This window comes from Neovison vison, chromosome 10 (assembly GCF_020171115.1).
Source record: "Neovison vison isolate M4711 chromosome 10, ASM_NN_V1, whole genome shotgun sequence".
Taxonomy (NCBI): Eukaryota; Metazoa; Chordata; class Mammalia; order Carnivora; family Mustelidae; genus Neogale; species Neogale vison.
In genome coordinates this window covers 65,310,178-65,322,656 of record NC_058100.1, presented here as the reverse complement: position 1 = coordinate 65,322,656, position 12,479 = coordinate 65,310,178, and the positions used below count along the sequence as shown (strand labels likewise).

Here is a 12,479-nt window from a genome sequence, read left to right as displayed (position 1 = left end):
GAAGGCAGAAGCCACTGCCTCTTGGAGTTGGCCCCCAGGTCTCTAGAGCAGAAGCTGCCCACACCAGCTTCCCCTGCTCTGCTCCCAGCTCGGGGTAGAGAGGGTGGGATAATCCACGGGCATGGGGCTCCTTCTCTTGCTCATGCATTATTTGCATACAGGGACCAAAGTGTGCCACATCTCTGAGACGTGCTCACGGAGGCCCCAGGTCCTGTGCCTCCGCACACCCCCCTCCATCCTGAGGGCCTCTGCAGCACTCTGGTCTGGTCTTTCTTTCTAGGACTAGAAACATCTTGCCTTTCCGTGAGCCTTCTCCAGCACCCCGCGTGGAGGGAGACTTGGTCAAAGAACAGGACGCTGGCTTTTGCCGGTGTCCCCTGAGATGGGCCCACCTCTTTCCTAGCTTGCCCACCCTCCTTGCTCCATATCATCGCCAAGTCCAGCCTAGTCTGACCGAGACACCTCCGTGGCATTCAGACACAGCTGGCTGGGACAGCGACACAGAACAGATGTGTCTCGGTATCACTTTAATTACAGTATTTACACACACCATTTTGTATTCCGAAATAAAATCCACCCAATCTTCCTATCTCTGGAAAGTTCTATTTCCAACCGTCATTGAAACCAGGATCCCTGCTCACCCCTCTGGAAAAAAAATCAAAAATGCAAATAAAAACCCAGGCCACCTACAGAGGTGGCGGCTTGTGACGAAGGTCCTCTGGAATTGCCAAGGGGACCTGACTACATGGGGGTGCAGAGCAGTGAAGGTCTGGGGTGGGGGAAGCAGAGACAGAAAGGATTCTGCTGGGAGACTGAGTCCACAGCTCAGCCCAGGAGTCAGGGGGAGGAAGGAGGAAGCCATCCAGATCAGAGGATAAGGCCAGGACCCAGACTCCAAGCAAGGGGCTTCCTCAGACATGCACAGGTCAAGAGGCTTGGCTCAAAGATCTGGTCCCATGTTCCCGTCCACTTGGACCCACAGGGGGAAACTGAGGCCCAAGATGAGTCTCTGTGAGCCCGAGAGACAAGGACTGAGCCATTCCCTCTCCCTCATTTGTCCCCAAAGGTAGGAATGCACATGTCCATGCACCCCTACTCTGTCTCCCCAAACAGACACAAGAAATTGTTAAAAACTTGGAACCTCCTTCCAGGCTCAGCCGGAAAACAGTGCAAGCTTCTGTAGGTAGATGTGGGAGTAGAAGGTGTGGAGCTCAGGGGAGCCTGGAGAGCAGGAGGGAAGCCAGTGCCTGAATCCACAGTGACTTGGCGTGGGCATAAGGGAGACAGTTTAAGACAACAAGTCTTGCTGGTTATATCATTACAAAGGATTGGGTACACTGGGTTGCTCTGGTTTTCCTAAAGTGGAGAAGACAGACATGAGGAAGAAACAGGAAAAGGCAAAGCCTCCTGGGAGGAAACTGGAGCCCAGAAAAGCCTATGCTTCCCCTGGGGGTTCTTTCAATAAGGCAGAGAGGAGGGGGAGGGAAGCTCACGTGTGAACAAGGCAAGATCGTCCCCTCCTCCCTGCAACCCTGGGAGCTTCTCTGCACTTTGGCATTTCCCCCTCACACCTTTGCTCAAAGTAGACCAGATTCTCGGCTTAGCGAGCTGAATGTGGAAAAGACAGGGTTCACCTCCCGGTCCCCCAGGGGGAAAGAACCCCTCAGCCTGGTACAGTGCGGGGGCCCCAGGAACGGCCTCGGAGGGTGTGTGCGGCAGGAAAGGGTAGAATGTAAGGGATGGTAGCTCCAGCATCGAGGCAGCCTGTTGTCAGGTGCAGGGAGGGGCTCCTTCCCCAGACCCTGCTCAGCCTCGCCCCACCCAGCCGAGTCACAATTCCGTGTCAGCCACCACGTGTTGTCTTGCTGAATGGCCGTTTCTGGATGTGGCCTGGCCGGTCCCGTTCTCCTGAGCCCCTCGGTTCACACTGGCCTTTCCCTGAGCCTCAGGGGAGGACCCAGGGCCTGAGCTATAGCCCTGGCCTCCACCGTTCTCCGTGTAATAAGGGTCTTCGCCCTAGACAGTGTATAAATAAAGGAGCATTATCTGGTAAGCAGGGGAGTGAGGTGGGGATGAAGGTAGGGGGAGGGACAGAGGGGGGTTGCAGCTGCATGTGCAGACTCCTTCCTTCCTGAAGAGCAGTCAGGGTTCCAGCTCCTAGGGGAGAAAGGACAGAGGAGAGGCACCACACCGTGCCACCACGACTCAATCACCAGCTCTCGCCAGCAACCAGGCAGTCCCCAGGACGGGATAACCTCCCCAGAGTAGGGAGCAGGCTGAGGCCAAGAGTCAAACCCCAGCCTTGTCTCCCTCATCCAGAACACTTCACGAGAAGGTTTTCCTACTCTGTGTCCCCTTCTTGTGAGCTGGATGGGACCCATGGGCTCTTAATATGCATGCAAATAAGTGTGGCTGATTTAGCAGCCTGTTCTATACCCAGCTAAACTATGCCAGGCAAAATCAGAAACAGCTGACAGGAGCCCTCCACTGCCCCAGTGAGCAGATGGGCTGACCCCCCCCCCCCAGGGCCCCCTCCCTAATCTGTTCCATATCACTCAGCCTCATCCAAAGGACACGGTAATGTGCGTGAATGCACGTCCATGTGTGAGGGCACAGAAGTACCTTTTTTGGGATTTCTCCTCCCCCCACTTCATGACATTTGTGGACTGCCCCAGACGGCCACTATCTTGCTCATTTTCTTCACCCTGGACCCCCAAACTGACCAGCCTTTCTCCTGTGGGGCTCCAGCTACGGCGGTTCATCAGGAAATAGCCAGTGGTTCCCAAGATAGCCAGCAGGATCCCTGAGGTGACCAGTGCAATCAGGGTCTTGCGGGAATAGCTTTGGTGGCTCCCAACATCTTGTTCGGTGAAGCCACGGATCCCCAGCTGGAAGGCAAGACACAGAAAAGACAGACCGTTCCGTGTGGGATGTGAGTTCTGGAGTCCACGCTAGACCAAAGAGTAGAGAAACACAAGACTTTGACCTCAGGGATTTTTCTAAACAGTATTTAAGACTGACATCTCTTGATCAAGCTGCACCATAAAATTTTGGTTCAGGCACAGAAAGGTAAAGACTGTCAGGGAAGGAGAGATAGGAGAGACGGGTCTAAAAAAGGGAATTGCTTTCTCCCCTATTTGAGTGAATTCCCTTGACCCAGTTCTCCCTCTGAGAATTCCCATCATCTTAGAGAACTTACCTTTTCCAGGTCAGTCTGGTGCTTCTGCAGAAGCTGGAACTTACTGGAACGTTCTAGAAATAGAAACAGGGGCTGCTGAATCTAGAAGCTGGAAGGGCTGTGTCCTCCTGGGATGTTCTAGATGACAGTCTGATGGCCAGGATGGTCCATCTCAGGAGAGCCTCTCCCATAGTTAGGTCCTCTCCCTAGCACCTGTGCTCTTTAAGCTCAAATACTAGATTTCTGTTCAGGAACCTCGAACTTCAGCCCCACTCCCCCCCTCCCCCCAGACCCCAAGACAGAGGCACCTCTTACCTGTTCTGTTGGCCAAGACCAGCAGCAGGCAGTGAGGGCTCACCTCAGACTGGGCCAGGAGCAGGGAGCACACCCCGGCCCCAGCCTCAGCCTGCTCCTTCTCACATAGCACTTGGGTCAGTTTCTCTTCATTGTCCTTCTTAAAGTCCTCCTGGGAAGACAGAGAGAAATGGCGAGCAGAAGACGAAGTTACCCACGAACCCCGAACTGCATCCGGAGTGTCAGGCAACAATCCTGATTCAAGGCACACTGTTACTCTCTAAATAGGAAGGCCCCTTTCTTCCCCCTACAATTATAACTAGAGGGGGAAAAAAATCCTGTGAACTGTATACATGGAAAAATCTAATCAGAAAAAAAATAAAAAGCTCCAGAATTTCGCAGTACCAAAACATCTATGATTCAGTGTCGTAGGTGGTACTGTAAGGGGGCCGGGGACGAGTTCAGGGAACATTATTAAGGACCGTCCCTGCACACATAGAGTATTTCCAATTAAATTCAGAAGAAATTGCCAAGACCAGAAAATAGGAACAGGGTGTAACTGACGAAGAGAAAAATCCTTTGTTTCAAGGTTACAACAGCCCCAAATGTTGGAGGAAAACCCCAGGGAAGTGAGGAACAGAGTACAAATGTCTGGCTAGAGAGTCCGTGGCATCCGCGGGCCCTTCCCTCCTCCCCCCAGGGGGCTCGCCCAGAGCCTGAGTCAGACTGAAATGGAGTTTTCCCCAACACCCCCTTTTCCTCATTAGCGGCCTGGAGCCCAGCTTTCCCTGAGGGTCACAGGTTTCTCCGGGTCGCGGGTTTGACTCTCAGACCCCGGAACCCAGCCGCCTGCAGACACAGCCTCATGGTTCTTGGGCAGCCGAGGCCCCGGACGGGGATGAATCGCAATCACCGGCTGTGCCCTTCCAACTCCCTGTCCCCCGCTCGTCCGGGGGTGGGGTGGGGGGGGTGTTCCAGCAGCCTCGGTCAGGGCGCCCCCCACCCCGCCCCGCCCAGGAAAGGAACCGAAACCAAGACTCTCTGCTCGGTCCGGACGGCAGATGGCGAGGAGGAAATGCCTGAGCAGCTCCGACAGCTTTCCTGTCCGGGGAAAGCAGCCGGCGCGTGTGAGGCGCGTCCGCGCCGAGCCTCCGCCGGGGGGCGCGCTTCCTGTTTGTGGGGCCGCGCCGCGCCTTGGGGCCCGCCCGGCTTGGAAGGCGGCCTGGGTATTTTCCTACTGCGGCGGCCCGCGGCAGGAAAGCCAGGCTCCTTTGCTCCCGCACAAGGCAAAGTCGGGACTGGATCGAGGCCCCCGCTTTCTTCCCTCAGCTGGGATTAAGGGAGTCGAGGGGCAGCTCCCTGGGCTCGGAGGAGGCCCGAAGAGCGGCGCCAGCTCACCTCCAGGTCTGAGAGACAGGAGTCCAGAGGGAGCCTCAGGAGGCCCTCAAGAGCCAAGGTCACAGAAAAATGAGTTCTCCGGCCACTACTGTTTCACCCCTGAGGCAAAGGTCTTTCAGGAAGTACTTGGATAGAGGCCCTGTTTCTGGAAAAATCTGGTTCTTACAAAGAGCATTTGCCGTGGGCAGTCTGGAGGCGGTTGGTCTCCTTCTTCTCTAGGCCCCTTTCTCTTTGGGGAGCCTTCCGTTGCTCCCCTGTGAGCACCACCCCCGCCCCCAACCATGCCTTCTGGATGAGGAGGACAGAAGTCCTGCCCTGGGTGACTCCAGGCTTCTGGAGTCTCCGGTTGAGGTACATCTCCTGCCTGAGAGAGGCAGAGGGACAAGGGCTCCTGCACAATCTAGACAAAGCCACACAAAATGGCACAGACTTCCTCAAACCACAGAATCTTAAGAAGCTGCACCTCAACCATAGTCACCTCTTCTGACACGTGGGAAGCCCAGATTGTAAGACGCTGTGCGAAAATCTCTGCACATGTATCCAGTGTGTGGTGGGGTGGCAGGGGGAGGGCAGCTATAAACGCCCCGGGGTCAGGGCTCTCAGTCTGCATGCCTGGCTGTGAACATACATGACGCTTACTACGTCTCCGGTGCTGCTCTGAGTGCTTTACATAACCCTCTGCGATGGGTGTTATCATCCTCCCCGTTTGACAGATGAAGAAACTGAGGCACAAAGAGGTGACAGAGCTAGTTTCATGGTAGGCACCACAACAAAGCGACCGCTAAAGTGCTTGGACATTCAGAGGAGGGTGAGCACACATCAGGTCTGGGGTTAGCAGAAATGTGACAAAGTAAACCTTGGAGAATGGGGAAACTGTACGGGAGAAGCTGGTAGGGACAGGCCTTCGGATGGCGCGGTGCGGGGTGGGGTACCACAAGGGAAACCCAAGTGTGTGAGAGCCTGTGACCTTCACAACCTTGCTATGAGAAGATGGAAGGACACCGCCTTCTCCTTCGGATTCTCCATCTTTCAAGACTCCCACCTCCTCCATGAAGTGGTCCTATCTTGCGTAGACTGGACATCAACCTTGCCTCTGCTGTTGACTAGGTTCTTTGCAAGTCATGCAACTAGTCTGAGTATGAGTTTCCTCAGCTGAAGACTGAGTTGTGACCAAGGAGATGTTGTAGGAAGAGCAGCGCACAAAGTGTGGAGAACTTAAGGGGACACTGGACAAACCGCATAGTACAATTACTATTCAATAACAGCAACACTACACACACCCTATCCCCCAGAATCCACACTTTGAGGTTTGATTATATTCTGCCTTACGGTCAGAGTTATTTCATTCTGGCTAGACTGTAAGGCTCCTTAGCTGGGGGAGTGGGTGTACGTTACATAATTCCATCATTTTGAACCCAGGCTGCCCTAAGCATAGCACCAAGCAAACAAAAGAACTCACTGAATTGTTGTTCAACTTAAGGTCCCAACTGGTTTGGCCTCCACACAGGGTCCCTCCACCCTTTGCTTAGTTTCTTGGACTGAATTCAAGGGAATAACAGCGGCCGGCCTCCCACTTTGGAGTCCAGCGGCATCAGTGAATTGTGTCGGGGCCGGAGAGGAGCAGGTGGATCCTGAACAAAGCACAATGCTTCTCCGGAAGCTTGAAATAAACATCCTCCCCCCAGAGAGGCTGTGGGCAGATATCATGGGAGAGTGGGCAGGAGGAAGCCACAGCCTTTGCCATTTTGCTCATGAGAATCAGATTTGTGAGCCCTTAGCCACATCTGCTCACACATGGTACTTTGCAAAAATAATACGGACAATAATAAAGCCATCTAACCTTTCCTGGGTAGCATCCTCAAACTCTGCCAAGACTTTTAACATGTTAAACTGGAGTGGGGAGGAGAGGGACAGGTATTTTTCTAAACGAGCCTTAAGGTTTTTCAGTGCTGAGATTTTAGAATCAATTCTCATTCTCTCTCTCTCTCTCTCTCTCTCTCTCTCTCCCACTTTATTAGGGTGTGAGTTTGACATTGGAGGCAAAACCTTGCTTTCATTTGGCGACTAGAGTGAAGGGCCTGCTACAAGTCACACGACAAGGGGGCAGCGGGCCAAGGGCAAGGAGTGAGGCGGTCTCTAGATCTCAGGCTCTCTGCAAGAGACACACTGTCGGGGCGCCTGGGTGGCTCAGTTGGTTAAGCAACTGCCTTTGGCTAGGGTCATGATCCCAAAGTCCTGAGATTGAGCCCCACATCAGGCTCCCTGCTCAGTGGAAGCCTGCATCTCTTTCTCCCTCTGCTACTCTGCTTGCTTGTGCTCTCTCATTCTCTGTCAAATAAATAAATTTAAAAAAAAAAAAACTTTATAAAATTCTTTAAAAAAAAAGAGACAGAGAGACCCACACACACACTGTCTTCATCTGTACTCCATCTGTGTAAGTTATTTTTTTCTGCATGGAAACTGACCTTTAGTGTTTGGGCAGAGGGCAAGGAAGGCGTGGGCTGGGGGAGATGATCTGGAGGCTGGAAGCAAACCGCCTTCGATGGAGTCAATGTGACAGAATAAGGGTGATGTGAGCTGGCTGAGTAGGTACAGCCTCGGCATAGAAACACATGTGGCTTAGAAGAAAGAAAGGTAGTTCTCAAAAACAAATTCCTGGGCAAATTGCTTGAATAGAGATTTCGCCGAAGAGGATATGCAAATGGCCAGTAAGCACATGAAAAGATGTTCAGCATCACCAATCATCAGGAAATGCCCATCAAAATTCCAAGGAGATACCACCTCCTGCTCATTGGGATGGTTACTGTGTAAAAAACATGATAAACGTTGGCGAGGATGTGGACATATTGGAACTCTGGTGCTCTGTTGGTGGGAATGCAAAACAGCACAGCTGCTATGGAAAACAGTATGGGGAGTCTTAGAAGACTTAAAAATAGATTTACCATATAATGCAGCAATTCTACCTCCGAGCATCGAACCAAAAGAAACGAAATCAGAGTGTTAAAGAGATATTTGTACACCCACGTCCACAACAGCGTTATTTACCGTGGTAAAAGGTGGAAGCAATCTCAGAATTCTTTGGTAGATGCAAAGATCCACAAAATGTGGCCTATACGAACAATGGAATATTCTTCAGCCTTGAAAGGGAAGAAATTCTGACACTTGAGGACATGATGCTAAGTGAGAAAGGCCAGTCACAGAAATATAAAAGCTGTATGACTCCCCTCTCGTGAGGTACCCAGAGTCATCAAATTCATAGAGACGGAAAGTAGAATGATGGTGGCCAGGACCTAGGAGGTGGGGGGATGGGAAATGGTTTCATGTGTGTAGAGTTTCAGCTCTGGATGATGAAGAGTTCTGGAGATAGCACAACAATGTGGATGTTCTTAAGACCACCTAATACCACTGGACGGTATGTGGACTTACAAATGGGTAAGGTGGTATGTTTTATGTTATGTGTACTTTGCCAGCACTAAAAATTTTCTTGGTGGATTCCCCCCTGGATAAACGGGTAGAGTCTAAGAGAACAAAGTCATCTCACATTTTGGTAAGTATTTGGGAAACCATAACCACAAAAACTAAATTGCCCTGGCGCCATGGCAGAGAGAATGAAAGTCAGACTCGGAGTGACAGGGACTGCTAATGAGGACCTGAAGACGGGGTAGCAGGTGCTTGAGAAGATCATGGGGTTGCCTTCCCTCCCCCAGCTGGTAGAGGTGATTTCTGTCTAAAGGTGAGGCTGGGGAGCAAAAGGAGAGTGGCTGAGAAATTATTGTCTGCAGACACACAGACAGAAGATAGGCCTGTCTGATACACACAGTGAGCACTGTCAGGTCGGATCCTCCGTGCGGCCCAGTGCAGAGCGAGCGTCTGGAGGGCTGAGAACAGGCATCCGTAGCTCTGTCATGGGTAACACTACCCCTGATGCCGGAGCAGCCAACATGACCCAAGTACTCAAGGACACGATGCTACAGGAATTCAAGTCCTTCATGCTTCTCATTAGGCTGTGACTAGGACTTGAGTTTCCCACGGTTAGAACCAGTGCCTTGAGGCCCTCTGATGCTAAGAGAACAAACGCAACCCAAGGAAAAGGAGCAGGCACCATGCCGCTCACAGCCCCCGGAACAGACTGATCATAGACAAGTGCGCACTGGGACTCAAGGAAAAGGAATCTGAAACACAGTCGGGAACTTTGGCCCAAGATTCTGAGCAAGGATTGCTGACTGGGGAAAAGTTACCTTGGGGAGCTTAGGAGGTACTGCTGCTTAGGGGCTGGGCAGAGGAGCCCTCAGGAAGAAAGGGGGACCAGCAGTGGCAAAGGGACCAGGGAACCGGTGGCAGGATCGGGTGCTACCGTAGAGCTCATTCATCATGAGTGGCGCAGAAGCCTTCCTCAGGATGCCAGAGGGCTTGCTGCCTTTCCTCATCCCTACACAGAGCCTCCCCAGATCTCAGAAGGGAGCACAGACCTCAGCTCTGGCCTGAATAGAGGAGACAGTAAAGAATACAGAGAGAAAGCAACCACAGCACAGTAAGAGGGGTTGGTTCTGGAGTAGCAGTAAGTTTCCGGCACTCGTCTTGAATGATGACCCTAGTTAAATGTGAACCTCAAAGATCAATGGACAGGGGCGCCTGGGTGGCTCAGTGGGTTAAAGCCTCTGCCTTCGGCTCAGGTCATGATCCCAGTGTCCTGGGATCCAGCTCTGAAACAGGCTCTCTGCTCAGCAGGGAGCCTGCTCTCTCCTCTCTCTCTGCCTGCTTGTGATCTCTGTCTGTCAAATAAATAAATAAATAAATAAATCTTAAAAAAAAAAAAAAGAGCAATGGACAGATGCTTAGAATGCTCAGCAATTAGTTCTAAATCGGTGGGACAAAGAAGCAGCATTCTGGCATAGGAAAATAAGTGCTTAGCCAGGACACACACACACACACACACACACACCCCTCACTTTTTTAAAGCTATAATTACCAAAGGGTTTGGCAATTTTTAAAAAATAAGTAGAGTTGAAAATCAGTATCAGAAACAGAGTATTACCTGTACATTGTACATTCATGTTTAAGTTCACTATTTTGCAAATTGCATTTGTTAGTCTATTGTGTGAACTTGTGTCTTTGCAATGCCATTGTTTTTTCAAAAGTCCTAGGCTAAATAAAGACCTTAGGTATAATTTTAAAAGATCTGTGAGTCAGAATGACCTAACCGATTAATCACAGGTAAAACAGGGGTAGTCAGAATGGACAAAATAACTAAGCAAATGTTTTCTACAGACTATAGTCCACCCAGGTCCTTTCCAATCTATGCAATCACACACCACATACATGGCTCCCTTAAATGGATTCCCAACCAGTAAGGAAATGTTTTTTCCTACAAGTTAATAGGAAGAGTCCTGTCATTCTATTCTTCGTTGAGGAAATTGTAACTGTCAGGAAAGATTACTGAAACAAAGCAAGGACGTCTGCTATCACCATTAAAAGTTAATGCCGTACTGTATAGTCTTACCAATGCAATAGACCTGAAACTGAAACAAAGTGTAACTACTAAGAGGTAGTTAACAATGTACAGTGGCAGTGGTAGGTAACATGACAGCTGGCCTTACAAACAAAATGAATCAACTAGAAAGCTCTTGTAAGTAACAAGTAAGTTAAAGAAAAAGGCTAAACCCAAGATAAATTTCAGAACTCAACTTTCTAATATACCACCAGTGATCAATTAGAATAGTTAATGGGGACTCTATATTATAGATAACTTTAAAAAGTTCATAAAACCTACAGGGAAAAAACATAGCTTTTAGTTTTTAAAAACTAAAAAGTCAATATGCTGAACAGTACAAGAGTAGACCAGAAAAATATAGAGGGATTTATAGTGGCTCCAATGAAAAAACAAATTTTTTTAATTTTGACAAGATGTTTCTGAAGTTTTTCTAAAAGAATAGACAAAAAATACATTTTTATTTACAGTGTAGTGAGCAACGACCTTCCTAGATGGATATTTAAAGTACCATAATGTAAAAGGATGATAATTTTTAAAAATTTAAATAGGCAAAAAAGACAAATCAAACAAATAAAATATCTCTGAAGAATATGCCCTGGTACATATAAAAACTTAATAGAAGCTTAAAAAAAAAAAGAGAGAAAACAAACCAGCATTCCAATCAACAATGGAGGGGATCATTCAATAAATGTTAGGAAAATCTGTTACATGGAAAATACAGCATTACAGCAAAAAGATACTCTATATAGATTAAAACATTATTTGTCAATTATAATAATAAATTGGTATTTTAAGTTACCGGTTTATGTTTCACTAAAGACTTTCTTAACACAAAAGTAAACTTAAATCTGACAATGTACGTATTCAATGTACTCAAGAGGAGGGAAAAAGTTAACTCAATTTAAATAAAATTGTTTTTGCCTTCTTTGCCCACCAGAGGGGGCCTCTTCCTCCCTAAACCCAAAAGCTCAGCGTTGAAAAGTGCCTGACCAAGCTAAATTCTCCCCATCCCACCAAAGTCTCATCCAGTCCAAGATGGCTTAAGGATGTTCAGAAAGGATTGTGGAAGAAGAGGGAGGAGGAAAGGACAGAGGTGAGACGGAGGGGAGTTTGACTTACACAGCTGGAGTCCTCATTTAGCTCTAGGCAGATACCCTGGGTCAATTTCACTTCCTTGACTTGGGAACATTTGATTTCTCCCTGTATTAAAACACAAACCAAGTAAATAAGCCAGTATCTTTGCTCCCCACTCTCCCTCCCCCTACCGCTTTTCCAGTTTAATTTCTGTGAGGTACTCTCTGAAGGGGTTTTAGGAAAAAGGAAATTTAAAGATGTTAGGGGACTAGAGCTATATAATGGTGTTCCTCCCTTCCTCCGTCTCACCCCCATCCCCATCAGATAGTCAAAACCTGTGTTAGGAGCCCAGGCTTGCCAGCAAGTAGCTATTTGCAGTCTTGGTAAACATTAGCTTAGATGGTACAGAAAAGGAAGAGGGGAAAAACTTTTCTCACTGGGGCTGTTTTCCCTGCAATGGATTATATACTTGCAAGTAAGGCCATGCAAGCAAACAGATAATGGGGTGGCCAGGCAGAACCTGGTGACATTCTTTTTCCTCTTGGCCCCTAGGACTCTCCAGATTCCTTGTCTGGTTCCTTTAAAAACAGAAACCCAGACAGGTTCCTCATGCCTGACTTCAGGCTCCACGCCCCCATGTTTTCTCCCCTTCCTGCTGAAAACTGTTGACAACCACGGACCCCAACACTGAGCTCATCATCCCTGGTCTGCCCAGTTCTTCACGGCTTCTCTATTCCTGGCATACTGTCAAACCCTCTCACATGCAGGAAATGGTAGTTGTCCTAAACATTTTTGGAAAAGTCACCCCATTAAATGGAATATGGTCTCCAAATATGCCCAAAGGAAGATGGTGCCCTGGTCAAAGCCCAGACCAAGGGTACGAGCAAGAACCACAGCAGACCTCCAAGAACCACCCCCGACTTTTTATTCCCTAGAGATGCAACACCCACAATATAGATCAGCTACCTGTCTCTACTCCTCTCTTCCCTGTCTATCCTTTCCAGCAATATTTAAGCTGCCTATTTTCTTTAAAAATAATTATTT

General features: G+C 49.1%; 1 protein-coding gene across 2 annotated transcripts in view; it reads right to left on the bottom strand.

Annotated features, from left to right (window-relative positions):
• Window positions 1-510: 510 nt before the first annotated feature.
• The window catches only part of CD34 (CD34 molecule), a 23,967-nt gene continuing 11,998 nt past the window's right edge, over window positions 511-12,479 (bottom strand). The window contains exons 4-8 of one of the 2 annotated variants that reach the window (XM_044267495.1): window positions 11,481-11,561; window positions 3,494-3,644; window positions 3,200-3,252; window positions 2,724-2,888; window positions 511-2,016 (exon numbers count right to left, since the gene is read on the bottom strand). In XM_044267495.1, coding sequence (XP_044123430.1) covers window positions 1,831-2,016; window positions 2,724-2,888; window positions 3,200-3,252; window positions 3,494-3,644; window positions 11,481-11,561 — 636 coding nt within the window. In that variant the 3' untranslated portion in view covers window positions 511-1,830. The other variant, XM_044267496.1, reaches the window with a different exon arrangement.